The following is a 21,483-nucleotide window of genomic DNA, read 5'->3' as shown; positions in this document are numbered from 1 at the left end:
AGGAAACAAGTAAAGACCAAGGGAACCCGAGTTTGTGCACCTTCTACAGCTCATTGAAGGTAAAAAGTTGTAATCTTACTCATTCATTTGTTAGATCCCTCTTTGAGGTGATTTAGGGCTTTTATAAGTCATTTTTCGTGGCCAAACATGTTTACAAACATGGTTGGGGGTTTGAGCTTCTAAATCACATCATTAAAGGAGTTACAAGACAGATTTGGGTTGCTTTTGCACCCATTAAAGGTCCCATGCACCATAGAAGCTTGTTTTATGTCTTTTGAGCTCATTATCCCATGCATGCACGTAAAGCTTGTAACTTTACGTGCTAGATCGAGTTTAGGGGCTTGGATCTATGAGTCCCATATCTGTTGCATCAGAAATCAAGGATTTAGACTGTGGACATGACTTACTCGACGAGTCCGTTCTTGGGACTCGGCGAGTCCAAGACTTTGAGTCCCATATCTTTTGCGGGTCAAAAGAGCACAGTGGGGAGTTAAAAAGGTTGTAGCAGGACAGAAAGAATGACCCAATGTATTGGACTTAGTTTAAGAGATGGATTTCATGGGTCTCGACGAGTGCTAGAACGAACTCGGCAAGTCCAAGCCAATCTTCTTAAGGATGAAGATGAACTCGGCGAGTCGAGGATAGAACTTGTTCTTCAGTTGAAGGTGAACTCGGCGAGTTGTTCATCAACTCGGCGAGTCGGGTGAGTTTCATAATATGTTCATATGAGGGTGGAACTCATCGAGTTGACAGCCCAACTCGACGAGTCGGGTCATGGATAAGGACGAGTAAAGGGTGAGGGACTTGGTGAGTTGACGAGTCAACTCGGCGAGTCGGGTCAACTTGAAATTGAATTTGACTAGACTTGGACTGACCCTGTCTGGGGTTGTACTTGTTTTCAGTTGACTTGAAGGTTGTCGTGTAGGGATCAAAGAGTCGAAGGGAGTCGAGTAGTGCACCGAAGATAATTCAAACACTACACGACATTGAGGTGAGTTACCTTCCAGTAGGGGTGGGTTTAAGGCCACAATGTTGGCCCACCAGTAAGGGGTATTCATAAGATAATGGTCTTTGTGATAATTATCTTGGTTTGGTTATGTGTCGGTTATGAGATTTGTTTGGATGATATGTTATGTGTATAGTAGGGATTAGTTTCCCTAATAGAGGTTCGTAGGACCCAAGGGTAGGTCAGTACCCGGATATGCCTTACTGTATGTTTATGTCTGTTGATTGTGTGCTAGTGATAGGGGTGAAATAGTCCCCAGTTACCGGTTGCAAGATACCGATGTTGATTACTGGTTGCAAGATACCGATGTTGGTTACCGGTTGAAAGATACCGATGGAGGTTACCGGTTGAAAGATACCGACGATATTGTATGGTATGTGGTATGATGGGGGAACTCACTAAGCTTCGTGCTTACAGTTTTGGTTTTGGTCTCAGGTACCTCTTCGTCGAAGGGAAAGGAGCCGACGGTGTAGCAACGCATCACATACACACATGGTTTCCGCATTGAACTTCTGGGATTGTACTCTGATTTTTATTACTTTTGATGTCATGATTTGAGACATAACATTATGATTTTGTAAGGTGTTGTTTTATCGACAATGTTTTGGTAAAATGTTTTAAATTCAAAAATGAAATTTTTGGGCTTGAATTTTAGGATGTTACACTCTGTCATGCATTTTCCTAAACATCTTAATATTTTCTCACAAAGTTGTTTCTCTTTCCAACTAAATTTTGTTGTTTGTCTATTATATTTGTTTGTTTGTTGTTGTTTGTTTGTGTCCTGCAGGAAGTGGAACAAGAACTGAATACATGGGAAGGTTATGTGGACTATTATATCCCGTTTCTTATGCGTCTAGGTTGGAACAACTTTTTAGTCCGCCATCTGTTCGATGAAATGCTTAAGTGAAAAATATTTTTCTTAACTTCTTTCATGTTTCAAATTACTTCAAAACTTGAGTTGGTGTCTTTATCTCTAAAAAATAAACAATAAACACTAGGCTTCTTTTAAATCACTTCAAGACTTCAATGTTTTAATTTGTAACTATATGCTTAGTATAGGCTTTCGTGGAATCGACTTAAAACTATTCATTATGGAGAATTATCATATGTTGGTAATTGTGAATGTTCACACACCTTCTACATGTGCTAAATATGGATATGCTCAAGATTTGAGTCATGAATCATTACAAGCCTTTGATTCGTTCAAGTTTTATAACCATTCAGGTCTCTTAATAATTAGTTTGACTACCAATTTCTTACATACACCAACTTTTTACATTTTGCAGGTTGACATGGCGAATAGCATGTATGGGTTTGAACTTTGAAATTGAAGAGGAAGTGATGTATCCCAACTTGGTTATACTTCAAATTGATGGTCGATATTTTGACAAGTTGATCTATAACAACCATCCTTTAACTTGCAAGTAAGCATTATTTGATTTCGGATTTGAACTAATCTCAACTTCAATTTGGGTGAGATTTGTAATTTTTTTCATTCTGTGTTTGGGTTGTTAGATTAAACTTTAAGATTGTTATGCTATAAGATACCATTTTTTTGTAGCTTCATTCAACACATATACTGCTTTACTTGATGTTTCTATCGAATGGAATCTCTTTCCTATTTACTTTTTTTCTAATTTTTGTGTGTCTTCTTCCCTGATCTGCTAATCCTCATGATTCATACTCTTTTTTTGTTCTATCTGTATTGGAGTGTATTGGTTTTAGGATTAAGAAAGGTCACAATTGTAGATGTTGACTTTGATTTACTACGTTTTGGTTCTCATTTGCTAGATTGGAAAAAAGTTTAAGGATTATAATTCTTTTGGTGTTGTTTTTTTTTTTTTTTGCAGGAAAATTAACTGAGGTGGCTGATAGGAAAGGGCAATTTGATAATTTGGTATAAAGGTATGGTTGGTAGCTGACTGTAACTTGTGATTGTGTTCAGTGGGTAATGGAGGTAGTAGGATGTACGAGCAATCTCCTTGCTGATAAGAGCGACCAAAACAACTGATATCCTACAAGACTAAGCTCATTGGTAGAAACACCATAATTCCAACAAAGAAAAGTCAGGTAAAATCATCATATCATTTATCTGATATTGTGTTTTATTTAACTCACTCCATTATTGTTTACGAATGTTAATGTATTAATTTTGTTACGTTATTCTTTTCTTTGTTTTTCAGGCATACACGCTTTAAATGCAAATAGACCAAATTGCCCTTGATTTTGAAATCTTGAAGCAAGGAAACCATGATTCCTTACAACCTTGAAATATTGAATGTGTTGCATTGCTTTTGGGTGTTACGAGCACTAGCTTGAATTTTTCATAAGTCATGTGATTTGGTTTGATGAAAGTTGAAGTGAAGATTATACTAAATGACTAAAATTCGATTATGCAATTGATTGATAATATGCCTTCTAATAAATAAATCAATAAAATATCTACCGCAAACTTCTTTCGCAGTCAGTTGAATTGAAATCCGACCCCCGTAAAACGGGATACTTCCCTAGTTTAATTCTAATTAGGACACTTAGTTTCGCTACTTACCCATAATATCCTTAACCAACTTCTAAGAATATCCTCATAAGCAATCCAATTTAATTTAAATTTTCTATTATAAATTAATTTTGTTTCTTCCATGTGTACAACCCAACAATCCAATTAAAAAAAACTATTTATTATAGATAAAAAATTAAAATTAAATATGAAATATATCGATATTATACTCTATTTATAGAGAATTTTTTTTTAATGAAATTTAGTATTTTTTGCTAATTTTATTGAGATAATATTTAACGTATATATTACAAATCGACCAAAAATAAGATATAACGTATAAAAGAAAAATGAAAAGAGATGTTGTGAGACGTGTGAGCTCGGGTTATGGTGGTAGCTTATCAAACTAGTTCACAACTAATCATTTAATGTTTAATTTTTTTATTTAAAAAATTGGTGAGCGGGTAGCTTAAAACCGACAATGGGGTAGCCTAAGAGTGTGGTCCAAACGATTACACGATAGCAAGGAAACATTTTTTGTAAATATGAAAACCACATGGGGTTGTATGCAAATTTCAAAAGATTACATGATAACAAGGAAACAGTTTAGTCACACATTCAACTTTCGGCATATATCATGGGCATAACATTTATTGCTAGTTGATAAAATTGATTGTCAGAAATCTCATCTCAATTTATATACTCGTTCTTAGTCCTTGTATTTACAACGCATAAACTTCGAACACATCATTGTTTGGTACGACTGATGGATGTGATTCACAAGATTTTAAATGTTGTTTTTCCAGTTTTCTCGATCATTCTTTTTGTGTTCTTGGTTCCTACACGTTGGTTCTTTAATCTCATTAGGATCTGCTTCAAATTTGTGTATCCTGAAGAGCTTGCGAGAAAAGTAATACTCATTACTGGAGCTTCCACTGGTATTGGTGAGGTGAGCATTCGTTTTAATATGGAATTTACATACATATATGTATGTTTGTATGTATGTTTGTATATATGAGGAGAAATTGATGATGCATGGTTTGATTTGTGCATAAATGGAAGCATTTGGCGATTGAGTATGCGAAAGAAGGGGCATGTTTGATATTAGTTGCAAGAAGAGAGAAACAACTCCGAATGGTGGCCAAAAATGCTAAGGCAGTGGGATCGCCCGATGTGATTGTGATTCCAGCAGATGTTTCGAAACTTGAGGATTGTAACAAAATTGTTGATGAAACTATCAAACATTTCGGTAAAAGTAAGAATTATATTCTACTACACGTTTACAACTAACATGCATGCACACCAAATGTTGTTGAAAATTATGATGCAAGTTTCACAAACCAAACATGATCAGTTTTTCCGGCTTATAAAAGATACTATTTTCCCACATTGGGTGTTGTAGCTCACGTTTCAGAGATGATACACTAACATAATAATTTTTTACCACCTCTAAATTAATCAAGGCCTTGTTTGGCAAGGTAATACTTTTTTTTGTGAGAATTCCTTCTAATGTTTTTTTTCCTTATTACTTTCCTACACATTTAGAAACGAAACTTTTCTTATTTATTAAAATTAATAATTTTTATTATATTTATCATCATCTAAAAATAATAAAAGAATATTTAATTTCTTTTTTTCTTTAGTTATTGTTCATAGTTTTTGTAAAGTATTTTTGTACTTTTTGTTCATACTTATTAGATTAAGACAAGTGTTAAAATCAAAAAAGAAAATTAAGTAAGGGAATTAATAGATTATATATTTCATTGTTTTATAGGAATACAAAGATAAATACAAACAAAATATAATAATATATTTAATTTTTCAGAAAGAAACGCATTTAAAAGCATTATCTTTGTTTTAAAAAATAGAGATTATTTTGCACCGATTTTAAGACATCTAGAATCTTTTACAACAATAAGAGTTATGGGGTGTTTGGCATTACTTTTAAAATGACTTTTAACTTTTAACTTTTTAAAAAAATCAAAATATATTTGGGTGATAGAAACGTTATTGTGAAAATGATTTTTTTGTATAGAGAAAAATGAAGGGTTTCAAAAAATTATAAAAACTTGTTTTTTATGACTTTACTTTTAAAAGTTACATCAAAAATCATTTTGTTAATCTAAACACATTTTAAATAGTTCTTTTTGCAAAAAATCTTTCTACAAAAAGGATTTTTGATGTTCAAAAGTAATCATAAACACCTCCTTACATGGCTCGATGCCAATAAGTTATGAATATATTAAATATGATTATAAAATTTATATTATTAAAATGAAACTAAATTACTGAAATCGTTCATGTGATTTGTATATTTCATATTTGCTTTTTTATTCATTCGGATTATTTATATATTTTATTCTTATTGCATTTTCGTCCCTGACCAACAAAAAAGGACAACTTTGTAATTATATTTTCTTTTTAAATTCATTTTGTTATTTATAAATTAGAAGAAAAAAATAATTTATAGATATGTGAGACCAATCTAACTCTCACACATATTCTCACTCCCACCACCACTAGTGTCACCTGTTAACAACCAGTATTCAATAACGACCACTAGTAAACATCGGCAACCATCGATGACCACCAAAAACCACAAACAACCATCTCTAACAACCACCTCCACCATTTCTAGCAACCATTGGTTGTCATCGAAAACCACAGGTGATTCGTAAAAATCAAATCCACCACCATACTATATAAGAAATGTGGTTGTCACCACCACTTGTGACATCAAACCATCGTTAGTGTCATCAAACACCGCCACGAGAATTAGATCACATTAGCAAACACCATCGTCACCATCACTGCCATCAAACGCCATCTCCACAAACTTTGTCATCAAACAATCACTAACACCACCATTTACATTAGACACCACCACTACCAAACCAAACCAGAATGAAAATTAAATCAAACTCAGATCAAAGGTTTTAGATCATAAAAAACATAATCGGGATGTCCATTGGTTTTCAGATCAAATGCATAATGGGGTAAGTGGAGGACTCGGTATGCAAATTGATTCATAGACCTTGAGAAAAAAAATTATGTTGTTGCCGGCTGAGGGCATCGGTGGTGTTAAGCGGGTAGATACTTGAGCTTCTAATGGGAGACATACGAAGGTAGAAAAGAACAACAGAGTTGTACATTTTCGATAGCTTTAGGGATATATGCTTTAGGTAGCCACGTTAGGGAAGGCAAAAGTGGGTGATTCGAATGGTGTCCTTTTGGTTAAGCTTCTCCAAATTTAAAGATCGTGAACTAGAGAAACAAACACATTGGAGAAGGCAATTGTGGCCAAAAGTAGACGGGTTTGGTGGTCCGGTAATGCTGGGTGGTGACCTTTGAGCTCTAGTATCTAGGGTTCATGAGAAGGAGATGATAAAGATAGGTTAGATGGGAGGGAACGTGTGGAATGGTACAAGTAATAGAAATTATAATAAAAAAACTGAAAGATAAAATAATAAGAGCAATTTAGTTTTTTTTTTTATATTTGCAAGTGATGAAAAATGCAATAAAAACAAACTATATGAACGATCCGAGTGCAATATATATATATATATATATATATATATATATATATATATATATATATATATATATATATATATATATATATATATATATATATATATAGGGTTAGGTTCATGTGAGACGGCTTAATTTTGTGAGACCGTGAGACGCATTTTTTATTTTTTTTTATAATTTTTTAAAATTTTTTTTTAGTTAACTCAAGTTCCGAAAATAATATTTAAAAAAAGAATTTTTTGATTTTTCCATTTATTTTGCATTTTAAAATTATTTTTAGAATATGTACAGTGTAATATTCTATTTAGAATATTTCACGTATTTTTCAATAAAATAGGATTTTTTATTTTTTTTATTTTATTTATTTTTTTTAGTTAATTCAAGTTCCGAAAATAATATTTAAAAAAATATTTTTTAGATTTTTCCATTTATTTTGCATTTTAAAATTATTTTTTAGAATATGTTAATGTAATATTCTATTTAGAATATTTCACGTATTTTTCAAAAAAAAAAATGAGATTTTTTTTTAATTTTTTTTAGTTAATTCAAGTTCCGAAAATAATACTTAAAAAAGAATTTTTGGATTTTTCCATTTATTTTGCATTTTAAAATTATTTTTAGATTTGGTATTACGGTCTCACAAAATTAGAATGGTCTCAAATGAATCTGAACCTCTATATATATATATATATATATATATATATATATATATATATATATATATATATATATATATATATATATATATATATATATATATATATATATATATAAAGACGAATGAAAAATCATTAAAAAATAAAATTTATATGTAAACAATCAACATGTGCCATCTAACCCTTATTAAATAATAATTAATAAAATTGTCATATAATTCAGTTAAAATTATATTTTGGTTCCAGAATTTCACAAAAAACCCATACCCACCCCTCCCCCTCCCGACAACATCACCGTCTATTTTAATTGTAGGCAATATCCATCTCTCTCTCTCTCTCTCTCTCTCTCAAACAACCTTACAGTTATCTTCATAGTATTTCTTTCCTTCGGATTTTATTCAGAGAGGGAAACTCCAATTCTTTGATCTTAACTCCATTGACCAACAATTCATTAAATCATTGTTTGAAGAACAACAAAGTTTCAAAATAGAAGGGACAATAATCATGTAACCACCATCGTTACTAACCTTACGAAGACAAATAAATAAGAACAACAAACTTCAAAGAAAAAATCTAATAGAAAAAAGAATAGTAGATATTTGGATCCTGATGCAGATGATGAAAATGGATGTTTGAAGACGACGATTAACGCAAATCCAAACCACCGTCGTTTCTAACCTTACGAAGACAAATAAATAAGAAAAAAAACACATAAATTTTGAACATAAATCAATGCAATTGCCAAGAAAAGTTAAAAGGAAAAAAAAATCCCCAAATCTAGATAAAAAGTTCGCTTTCCAGATCCAATCAAAATTTAAAATCAATAATCGAGTCGTAACAATAAGGTGAAAAACAAAATCAAACCAAGTATCGGTGGCTTTTCACGTCGTAAAGTCGAAATGATGAAAATTAAGTTAGGGTTCTTGAAAAATCTCAGCCAAAAACTGAAATCCCATTTCAATTTTTGCTTTAATTTAAAAAACTCACATCAAAACTAAGTACAAAAACATTAAAAATCTTGTCGGTGGAGACCTCCTGCCATTACGAAAAGTAGAAGTAGGTTCAAGAAGAATGCGATTAATTTGATGAATGAATATGGAATTATTATTTTTTTCATCTTAATAAATAATAATGATTGTAACACACACAGACCTAATGAAAAACTGAAGAATCGAAAGGCAAGTAAAAAAAAATTAAGTATCAAATATGTAAATTACCACAAACCGTAAGATAGTCCAATTAATTACCCATTAACAATGAAATAACAATTGTCATTTTATATATCATTATTTTATATATCATTGGTTCTATCTTTGTTGTCCTATTAATCTTTCCTATATATATACAAATGTAAAATTTTTACAAATCATAGGTATGATTTTAATAATTTATTCTTAAAATAATAATTTAAAATTTTAATTAAGCAATTTAAGAGCTTATAACCATTCGCATACATTTTGGATGAGTTGTTATCCGTTTCTTAGACTTGTTTAATCCATTTTAGTTTTAGCTATAAGAGAAATTATATATATTTTTATATTTTTTTTCTTATTTATTTTCGTATCCATACTAAATGGTGACATTTGTCATATTTAATGAAAGTATCATATTTTAATACATTTTTCACCATTTTAAATAAATAAGAGGATAGATATGAAAAAATATAAGAGTTTAATTAATTTTTAAAATTTTGATCATCTAATTGGTTGAAACTTATGTATACTGATATTTTTATTAAGTAAATGAGTTGAAACCACCACTTCTAATTAATATCGGTTCATATTATTTGCCATGTTTTTCATAAACGGAAATTTTGTCCAATCAAGTTTACGTGAAAAATATTAACATAATTGGTTAAATACTAGAAATAAGGGAACTGATCCGTACACAACAAATTTTTTCCATACACAACAATTGATGCTTTAAAATGTTGTATTGTACAACTATATAATGCATGAATTATTATATATGAGTGTACGAATCACTTCCCAATAATAGTTTTTAATAGTTATTTAAAATTGTTAATTTGTTTGGACAGTTGATTACCTCATAAACAATGCTGCCATAGGAAAGTTCGGTCTCTTTGAGGACTTAAAGTGTCTCACTGACCACACTTCTGTTATGGTATTTATCTCTTTTAATTCACACATACTTTCCACTAATATTTATTTAAAAAAAAAAAAAACAGAATCTTTAAAATAAGCATTCAAGAATTTGTTATAACTTATAACTAAATGAACCAATGCAATTTAAGTAGAAATATAACATAAAGGAAAGTAAGTTATTGTTGTTTTTTAGGATGTTAATTTTTGGGGATCAGTATATACCACGCATTTTGCACTTCCGCATCTACGGAAAAACAAAGGAAAAATAATTGCGATTTGTTCTTGTGGGGGATGGTTTGCTACACCACGAGTAGGCGTCTATAACGTGAGTATCAGTATACACTTCTTTATAAGTATGTATTGTGTTTTCTTTTATTGTAAAGTAGTCAAACATTCGTGCGAAAATGATGTTGTTTTTTATACATCATGAAATTATAAATACAAAAAACACATTCTTTAATTAGATAATTGAAAAAAAAAAAAAAAAAAAAAAAGAATTGGTCACCATTTTTTATCCAAAACATATTTATGCAAAAAAAGGGTTTCTTTGCATAAAAAGACAATTAAGATGCATATTTTATATCTTATATATATTTGTTTTAATTATAAAAGTGTATCACACAGGCTAGTAAGGCGGCGTTGCTAAGTTTCTATGAAACATTAAGGATCGAATTTGGTTCAGATGTTGATATATTAGTAGTGACTCCAGGAATGGTCGAGACCAACTTAACTGATAAAGATTGGTTAGAAGAGGTACTTGCTAAGTTTACTTGGTACTTAATCCACTAAATTTACTTAATTCATTTACCCTGTTTTGATCTTCAGACCAAAAATTATATTCATATTTTTAGCAGTATTAAACTTCTAACCGAAGAGTTATAGGTTTTACTAATCCTTAAGACAATCAAGGTCGTCATTTTAAGAGAAATTAATTATCCTCCTACTTTTGTTCCTACAATCCTCCTACCCAATTAAAAAATAACATGTGTCATATTAATGTATTAAAATATCATTAAATGATACACATATCATTATTCAATTGATAGAAAGATTTGTAAGAAGAAATAGTAGGAGGATATTTAATTTCTCTCATTTTAATTTTGTTATAATATGCATCTTGTAATTAAATGTTCTCATTCCCAATACACTTGATATTAAGGGGTATTTTAGATTTTTTATTTAAGATGTTTATTAACTTGTTCTATGATAAACATTTTGTATGATAAACATTTTGTAGTGTTTGGATGAAAACAAAAAAAATGTTTATTGACTTATTTAAATAGATTTTGATAAATTGTTTTTTTAACTTATTTGAAATGTAAATGATAAGTGGAAACCAATATACCATTTTATCACTATTATTTTGACCCTAAAAAACACATGCATCGGTCTCAGTTCTTTTATATAATGACCAACAATATCCATATGAATTTATCACTTTTATTTATGTTATTTTTGGTCATTTTATATGTAAAAACATAATTTATAAAAGGATTAATATCATAAAAGTCGTAAATTTTAACGCGTAATTGAAAAAAACACTAACATTTTTTTTATTGCTATGACCACAACTTTCTCGTATAATTATCACTCTAACACACTTAACGAATTTTATGGTTAACTTTTTTTTTTTTTTTTTTTTTGCAAAATCAATCCTAAAATTAGAATTAAAGTTCAAATATGGTCTATGTAGTTTGCAAAAAGTTACATTACATGTTTTTTTAACTTTATTTTTCGTTTTTTGTATATTTTATATATATATATATATATATATATATATATATATATATATATATATATATATATATATTGTTTTCATCTTTTATACATACTTTATTTATTTATATTTTTTAACTTTTTTTTCAAAAATTTTAATTTTTTTTTATCTTTTTTACCTTTTGTTTTCTATTTTTTTCTATTTTAGTTATTTATGGTGTTTCTAATGTTTTTATTTATTTTGATTCATGTAAATGAACTTGAATTTAATATAAAATATTATAACACGTTTTTTTATAGAGACCAACTACTATTATTTCTTTTGTTCTATTTGTAGTTTATTATCAAATTAAAAAAATATTATCTTAAATTCAAACAATTGATATCACATATAGTAATATGATTTAATTTTTTTGCAAGTTATATCACACACTGAAACATTAATTCTCAATAAACAAACTATTTTTTAAAATTTCATTTTTTCGTAACATAAATATAATACCAATAAAGAACAAAAATAATAAATGAAAATAAGTTGTACTGAATTTAAAAATATAAATATAACTGTTTTATTTACTTAAATAAAATAAAAAATTACAAAAACTGTAAATTACCAAAATTGTAATATACTCTAATATATGAATACATTTTACATTTTTTGAAAAAGATCAAGAAAAAGTTAAAAATGTAAAAAAAAAATGAAAATAAATAATACGAAAACAAATACAAAAATAAAATTAGAAAAATTAAAAGATGAAAAAAAATAAAATTTAATACGAAAAGAAAAATGAAAAAAACTAAAAAAATTACAAAAAGTTTAAAAATGTATGAATATATTAGGGTTTTTTCTGAATTTGAACTTTAAACTCAATTTTAGGATTCATATTGCAAAAAAGATAACAAAGTTAACCATGAAACCCGTTAAGTGGTCTGAAGTGATAATTCTACGAGAAAGTTATGATTATAACAATAAAAAAAATATTATGGTTTTTCCCAACTATATGTTAAAGTCTTAGAACTTTTATTATATTAATCTTCTATAAAAACATTACAAATCAATTTATCAACTTATTGTGTTTTGTTAATCCAAACATTTTTTTTATATTAAAGTATATTTTGATACACCATAAACCAATAAAAAAATAAAAGAAATCCTACCATCCATTCTCAATGATGTGAACATGGGTTATGTATAGAGAAATCACAAAATCACATTTAAGATAGTGACATTGTTTATGCTGTTCAAAACACTACACAAAATAATACATGATGATTTTAGTTGGATTATTGTAAGCATGCACCAAACGGTTTCATTAAATTCTCAATAGTTTCTTTTTTTCTTTTTTCTTACTTACAATTATATGCATGCTAATTTATTTTCTAGTTTTTAGTGTAATTTCTCAATTTGCATCTAAATAGGGAAACGCGTCATGGATACCGAAGATATCAGCTCAAAGGTGTGCCAAGGCGATTGTAAATAGCACCAAACGTGGAGATAAATATTTTACAGAGCCTTCATGGATGAAGATGGTATTATTGTGGAAGACATTTTGTCCAGAGATTCTTGACTCGATTATGAACTTTGTGTTCATAATTTGGCCACAGATTTCCCAGAAAGAAAAGAAAAATTAAACATCCCGTTGATATCAAGTACAAGTAACTTTGTGAATGGAAAAATATTTGTATTTCATACATGTGTTTCTTTTAAATGCTTGAGCTGAAAATGGATGTACGAATCTAGTTATACGGTATACATATATTATGAAAAATGGGTATGTCTAGTACGAATCATGTAATCATGAAATGGAATGAAAGAAATAAAAAATTGAACTATATGTGAAAAATTCAATCCATTGGTATTTTATATAAACTAGTAAAGAAACCATGGCTATGCCGCTTTTGGGGTAGTATGAAAAAAATTGGCCAACTTTAAAATATATGTGTTAAAATTGTAAATCACAATAAAAAGGGGAGAAAGTCGACAACCCCTAAAATTTGATGTTAAAAGTGTACAGCGAAAAGATTGGACATTGGTGGAGAAAATCCAAAAATATTGTGACAATAATGTTAAATTTGTCAAAATTGTGAAAATCTGGTGACAAAATTTTAAAGGATGGTTTTCTTGTGTTTTTTATGTCAAAATGTAAAAGTTTTGACTATAAGGACGAAAAGTGTCAAATTCATTAAAGATTTGTGGCAAAAACACCAAAATATAAAACCTTTGACTGCAATGACTAAAAGTATCAAAGTCATTAAAGATTTGTGGTAAAAACCTTAAGGCACAAAAACTAAATCAAAAGGCAAAAATGTAAACATTTTAACTTTAGGGACTAAAAGTGTTAAATTTAGCAAACTTTTGTGGCAAAAACCTAAAACCTAAAAAAGTACTATTCTTAAGCTCCTTTGGATATATATATAATTGAAGTGGAGGGGAGGAGGAGGGGGAGGAGGAGGAGGAGAAGGAGGGAGGTTATTCTTTATACTATTGTTGACGATGAATCAAAACCATTCAACAAATCTCAGCCTTCTAAACTCTCCCCTCTTTCAATCTCTACCCTAAGGAGTGTTGGGGATTACTTTTTAAAACTAAAAGTCTTTTTTATAAAAGAACTTTTTATTTAGTGATTTTTCTAAAAGGAAATCTTAAAAATGTGTTTGTATTTGTTTTTAGGATAAAAGTTAACTTTTCCGGTTAAAAAGTTCTAAAAGTCACAAAAAGATAGGATTTTGTGATTTTTGAAAAACTAACTTTTTTCCTTCTACACAAAAAGTTATTTTAAAATATCTTTTTTATTACCCAAACATCTTTTGGTCATTTTTTAACTTTTTGGAAAAATTATAAGATAAAAGTTGTTTTAAAAGCAATTCCAAACACCCTCCTAATAACTCAACAATTACGGTTAATCGGCTTCAGCTCCTCCCCACGTTCTTCATGTTCACAGTCGACGGTTGTCTCTTTCTACAACCACAACCGTTCAATCAATACAATGCCACAATTGCTAACTTCCCCTGGTCCTTCAGTTCTTCCTCTGCTTCCACCTCCTTCTCAACATCCTTCCCATGTTCTTACAGTTTACTCCCATGAGTCCTATTAATCAGGCTACTCGAGCAGAGTACTAATGGAAAGTAATTTGTTCAATCCATTCATCAATTCCTTCAACTGTTTCATCCGAAAAAAGCCTAAATATGGCGTCTCTCAAATCTTTAAAAACAAGAATGAATTGTAGGCACATACTTTATGGATTTCTCCTGCATCCGATTAGGTATCGATTTCTATTTTTTTTTTTTTTTTTGCGTTTGTTTTTTCTAAATAAAGAGTTTAGTAATTTTGTTCTGATTAATTTGATTTTGCCATGGAGTAGTCAAGTTTTTGTCTTCAACTCTTTATTTTATCTCTGTTTATCTTCTTCATGCTTCCACATCTTCTTGATTTTCTATTATTACTACTTAAGTTTTATGATATGTTCCTAATAAAAAGTGTAAAATCTGATTAAAGTCATTGATATTTTTGTAAGAGGTAATCATGTTTTCCTTTTAGGAAAATGATAGTAATAAGTTTTCCTTTAAAAAGATATTAATTAATTCAAGTAGTATCATTTTATATAAATATAGAGTAATTTCATATCCAATTTTGTAGGAGATCAATCATATTATGTGGGTATACTATAGTTGCAGGTAGGGTTGTTCAAAAATATCCGCATCTGAAAAATCTGATCCGAAATTTCGGATATCCGAATTTTCGGATATCCGGTATTTCGGATTCGGATACAGATAGTCATATTCTGAATTTTTGGATATTTCGGATATCCGATATCCGAAATATTTAATTTTATAATTATTATTTTTATCTCAAAGAATATTTGGGAAGAGTTGGGCATTTGTGTTTTTATTTATTAACTTTAATCGAGCATGTTTCACTGCTAATTACGTTTTTTTTTGGAATTTTTGGGTACTAAGTTTATTTTATGTTTTTTCGAGTGAAATGTATGTATAATTCCATGTCATGTTTCTGCCAAGTTGAGTACATTAGATTTTAACAATAAACAAATATGAATATTCAAAAATGAAATTAAATAGTGCCGACCTTTTAACCTTTAAATTAAAAGTATCTAACGGAATGAAGTAATGTTACTCTGTCTACTTTTTAATATGTGAAACCATTGATTATATACTAGGTTATAATCCATAGAAATCACGGTTACAAAAGTAATTAAACTTTTATACTAAAAATTTAAAGTTAGTAATCAATTAGTTTAAATAAATTATTAATTAAGAGATTTTTTTTAGTTATATACAAAATTATAATCATTGATTTAAATAAATATGTGAAATTATATCACTTTATAATTTGTATTAATTTTATTTTAATACTATTAATTTAATGTAGATATAGTGGGAAATTTAAAATTTAAAATTTAAAATGAATAATCAATATGTTGACAAGTGATAATTATTAATTAGTAGACATAATATGGTGACACATGGCAAAAAAAGAATATAATATGCATTAATTAAGATGTTTAATAAGATGACACATATCAAAAAGGAGAATAAAACTATTCTTTTATTAGAGTAAGGATTTTTTGTTTGATTTGTTTAACAATTTTGCTAACGTAAATACATATCATTAGCAATAAATTAATATTTCACTTCATGTGCTGATTAGTATTATGAAAAGAGATTCCTTTTTTAACCACCCTAAAAAAACTAAACGAAATGAAAAATATTTGATTTATAGCTACAAAGTAACTGAAACATGCTTCATTTTGTAATCCAACATATTTTTGAAGGGTCAACATTTTCGGATATCCGGTTTAATATCCAGTCCGTATCCGAAATTTCAGATATCCGAATTTTGGATATCCAAAATTTCGGATATCCGGATTTTCAGATACGGATTCGGATGTCAATAAGTACCATCCGAAATTTTCGAATATTCAAAATTTAGGATATCCGGTTTTGAACACCCCTAGTTGCAGGCATGGGGTGCATTTTTGGGTTTGTGATGGAAAAGCAAGAAGGTAATTATATTGTAAAACACTAGAACTTTTACAATTATTTTTTCATTAAATTATAACCTTAGATTTACTATCTTGAATAATATTTTACAAATTGAAGCTATTGCTGACTGTTTTTGTATATACAAGGTTCGATTTAATTGTTTATATAGTAATATTTAATTATTTTATTGATTATCATTTTTTTCAGGGTAACAACAAATATTAAATCAAAGTTTCTATTGGGTTTTTGTACTTCATCCTTTTCTTGTGTAATTAGGAAAATATATAACAATAGAATTTTGGGATAATGACTTAAAAGTAGGGGTGAGCGCGGTGCGGTTCGGTGCGGTTATTAGCTAAAACCTCACCACTAACCGCAAATGCGGTTAATCCATTTTGAAAACTGCATAGTGCGGTTATTTTTGTGGTGCGGTTAGGCGGTTATTTTTGCGGTGCGGTTTTGTTTTTTCTGTGTTGCGGTTATTAACCGCATGGATTTGGTGCGGTTATTTTGTGTGGTTTTTAACCACAATTTAGAGCTCAAACGGTTTTAAAAGTTCAAACATATTACTTGTAATAATAAAAAAACCATAAAGTATAAGACAATTAACTTAAATTACAAACAACTAATATCTTAAAAACATCAAATCAATAGTAATTTACAAAAAATATCTTAAAATTGTCGAATTTCACCATTTTTCAAAGTTAAACATAACAAAACACCAATATTTTGGTCTTCTAGTATTTTATCCATCTTTCATCCATGAAACTTATGTTATTTTTAGTATTTAATATATTAATAAATAATTAAAAAAATTGTATATAACATATGCGGTGCGGTGCGGTTTTTTTGCGGTTTTTGAAAACTAATAACCGCACCGCACCGCAAATTTGCGGTTTTTGAAAAACAGAAAACCTCATCATCGGTTTTAATTGCGGTTGCGGTTTATGCGGTTTTTGCGGTTAAATTTAATTGCGATACGGTTTTTGCTCACCCCTACTTAAAAGGGTAATATATTCTTCGATTTGTACATATTTGGTCACTAACTTTATTTTTTGTCCATATTTACCCCTTCAACTTGTTAAACTGTACACATTCAGTCCTTATGACCGGTTATTTCAGGTTACCCGGTAAAAATGTCTTAATAGGGTAATATATTTCTCATTTTGTACACATTTAGTCCTTAATATTTTTGTACATATTTAGTTCTTAATTTTTTTTGCTGCAAAATATATTTTTTTTTGTAATCATTCAATACTTATGAATGTTTTCTTTATGTTTTTTCACACAACATCTTATATGAAACAATCATTAACGAGATGTTTTAAGCTTTTGATATTTATGTCCATCGCGATCTTGACTATTTGGTTGCTTAGGTCATGTGTTTTGAACGTCATAACTTTTTCATACTATCTCGGATTTTAACGATATTCATATCTGTCTTTGTATTTTAGTCTACTAAAACTTTTGTTTAGATTCCTCTTGTTAAAAAGTAATATATTTTTTAATTACGATCTTTATAGCCATACGGTTTTTATGAATGCATGTATGGATGTTTTTTTATAAAATCGTAAGTAAAAACATATTATATTTTAACGGGAGTAATATTAACGAAAGTTATAGCAGACATAAAAAACGAACACATAGATATAAAGATCATTAAAATCAGATATAATATGAAGAAGTTACGACGTTCGGAATACAAAACCTAAGCCAAACCACAAGACCTATGCAACCAAGCAGTCGAGGCCGCGATGGACATAAGCGTCAACAACCTCAAATACCTCATTAATGATAGTCTCATGTTAGATGTCGTGAGAAAAATCCTAAATAAATCATTCATAAATACTGAATTGGTACAAAAACAAAAAGTGACTTATTTTGAAATATATATATATATATATATATATATATATATATATATATATATATATATATATATATATATATTAAGGACTAAATATGTACAAAATATTAAGAACTAAATGTGTACAAAATAAGAAATATATTACCCTAATAAGTCATTTTTCCCGGCTAACTTGGAGTAACCGGTCATAAGGATTGGATGTGTACAATTTAACAAGTTGAAGGGGTAAATGTGGACGGAAAAAAAAACTCAGTGACCAAATGTGTACAAATCGAAAAATATATTACCCTTTTAAGTCTCCCTAGAATTTTACTTTTAACCTCATTAAGTTGAATTTTCATGACATTTGTATAATATATGCATGAGATCATATTCTTATGTTTTGAGATTTGTTTTAGAAGAGATTACTTTGTAGCCAGCAATAGCAGTTACTTTCAGAAGATATATGGCAAAGATTTTGTTGGAACAGCTACTGATCTAAGACCTGATTGTGGCATAAATCAAATGGTGATTATTTTTATAATTCTACAATTATCAATGCCTTATTACTTAGACTTAAAGTTGTTAAATGGTTGATGTTTTTTTTTTGTGATTATTTGCAAATTATTGAGAAGCTCTCGGTTAAAACCCCTGCTGGTGAAGTAAAGTTTGAAAGTCCTAAAGAAATAGCCAAAGAATACCAGGTTGAATGGACACAACAAAATCTGAAACAAAACTTCTCAAGCCACCAGAAAAGCTTATTGTGAGAGTATGATATAGTGTGAAATTACTAAAAGGGTCCTTTTGTGTTTGAATCTTACAGAGGATTACCAGTATGTTCCTGATATTAGCTTTAGAACTGGTAATGTGTCATATTCAAGGTCATAATTTTCTAAGATTTTTTTTCAATTTCTTTATTCTCTTTTTTCTGATACTTCTAAATTTTATATTTATAAAGGGCTATGAAGGGGTTCATTGAGAAAACTGTGAATATGATGAAGAGTGAAAAGTTATTTGAAACTAAAGGAGGTCTAATTATCCTCTAAGATGTATGTACTGACTTGTAACGTTTGCTTATGAAGATGTACATTGCTATATAAATCTTCAAGATTTAATATTTCTTGTGATGCGTTAATGGCAAATATGCGATTAAATTTGTTTTTTTTTTCCTTTTTTTTAGATTGAGAATGAATACGAGTCAATAGGAAAGCGACTTGGAAGTGTTTGACATAATTACATGATTGAGCTGCAAATCTTATCGTTGGATTAGGGACAAGTATCCAATGGGTCGTATGCAAGCAACATAATGCCCTAGTCCAATTGTAGCACTATTATGACCCGATTCAAATTCATTTAGTAGAATCTCATTAATCCTTTATTGGGTTAAATGCAAGAAAAAGCAACTTGATTTTTATGATTTGTTTTATTATACCATCACACTTTTTGTAACATCCCAAAATCAGGTATATATCCCCTTGGCCCTTCTTCTTTCCCTAAGTTTTCAAATTTAGTCCTTGAAATATTTTATGGAAATTGAGTACATTGGGCATACTGAAAGGTACGTTGCGCGTACTCAGAGCGTGTTCTTGACGCGAAGGCTACCTAGTACGTCGGGCGTACCAAAGTGTACGTTGCGTGTACTAGGTTCAGATTGAAACCCTAATTGTGGGGGTGAGCCCTATAAAAGGAACATATCCGCCTCAAATTTAGCCACCATTTCCAGAGAGTGAAACCCTAAGAGTGCTAAACCTCGTTCTAGAGCTTGTGTGTGTGTTTGAGCTTGATAGTGTTCTTGTGTGCCTTTAAAGAGAAAAAGGTGCCATTGAAGAAGCTACAGTTGGAGTGCAAGCTTTGGATCTGAGCTTTTCAAAGGTTGGAGCATCACTTGGAGGTAAAAAGCTCAAATCTTTCTTAACCTTTTTGTATGTGTGCATTATGGGCCATTTTTATGGTTTTTGTCCCAAAGGTGGATACATTATGAGTAAAGGAGCTCCATAAACCTTGATCTGCCCCTTTTCAGTGTATATTGTGTTTTAGATCCATAAAAATCCAATCTTGGACGTTAAGAGTGAATCATGAATGAGTTGTGAGTTTCTTAAGGAAGTAAGTGGTGTGATTTCGGTGTTGGTGACCTTTACAACCATGCAAAGGTTTAAAGTCACTGACTTTATGGATTGAGATGCTTTAGAGTGACCAGATCTAGGATTTGAGCTCATGTCTTAACCGATTAAGAGAAAAATCATGAAGTTGGTGAAACTGGGGCGTACGCTGGGCGTAATCCCAGTACGCGCAACGTAGGGGTCGAGTGTCCCCAATTCTGTATAGCATCTGAGTACGCCCAATGTACAGAGCTTGTACGCGCTGCGTACTCCTTAGGGTTGACTTTCGTTGACTTTTAGGGTTTAGTCAACAAGTGGACCTTTGGACCATTGGGGGGTAGAATGGTTTTTTACCCTTCTGAGTGAATATAGGAAGGGAGTAGTCTAGCCTTTGAGAGCCGTTTATAACTAGAAGTGAATTTTATATGTGTTTAGGCAAAGGCTAGATCAGTGTTTCGAGTTCGAGATCGTCCGAGTATACTCGAGGTGAGTCTTCTCACTATACATTACCTAGGGTGGTATCTATGTTTGGAATGGAAGGTCATGCGTGTTTGCTTGAGATTATGTGTTTTTATGATTATGTATGCTATGTGCTATTCTAACTGGACCGAAGGTTCCAACGATTTACGAGGCCAAAGGGTCCTCAACCAGACCGAACCGGAGGGTCCAACGAGCTAGACCAGACCAGAGGGTCTAACGAGCTACGGGACTGGAGGGTCTCGCTGAGACACATTGACCAGAGGGTCGTACTGAGTATAGCCTCGAGTGGCAAATTGTTGTATGTGGTATTTTGGGGAACTCACTAAGCGTTCGTGCTTACCGTGTTATGTGTTATGTGTTTCAGGTACCTTTGAGGATCGCGGGAAGACATCGACGTGATTGTACACACACTTCTGATTTGGAGTTGTATTTGTGGATCCTGGAATTGAACAATTGTTTTGAAAACTTTTTAATTGGTTTTTGGAGATTTAATGATGAGACATATGTTTTATGAATAGTAAAAATGAAAATATTGGTTTGAAATTT

At 30.1% G+C, this 21,483-nt stretch overlaps 1 protein-coding gene across 1 annotated transcript; it reads left to right on the top strand.

The window, feature by feature from the left end:
* The first annotated feature begins 4,147 nt into the window (after positions 1 to 4,147).
* Positions 4,148 to 13,201, top strand: LOC145048963 (11-beta-hydroxysteroid dehydrogenase-like 2). Its single transcript, XM_078997619.1, has 6 exons — positions 4,148 to 4,452; positions 4,566 to 4,758; positions 9,729 to 9,814; positions 9,989 to 10,120; positions 10,420 to 10,548; positions 12,931 to 13,201. The coding sequence occupies exons 1-6, from the start codon at positions 4,270 to 4,272 to the stop codon at positions 13,141 to 13,143; spliced, it is 936 nt and encodes a 311-aa protein (XP_078853745.1). The 5' UTR covers positions 4,148 to 4,269; the 3' UTR covers positions 13,144 to 13,201.
* The last annotated feature ends 8,282 nt before the right edge of the window (positions 13,202 to 21,483 follow it).

This window comes from Lactuca saligna, chromosome 5 (assembly GCF_052625555.1).
Source record: "Lactuca saligna cultivar CGN05327 chromosome 5, ASM5262555v1, whole genome shotgun sequence".
Classification (NCBI taxonomy): domain Eukaryota; kingdom Viridiplantae; phylum Streptophyta; class Magnoliopsida; order Asterales; family Asteraceae; genus Lactuca; species Lactuca saligna.
This window is presented reverse-complemented; position numbering and strand designations above follow the sequence as displayed.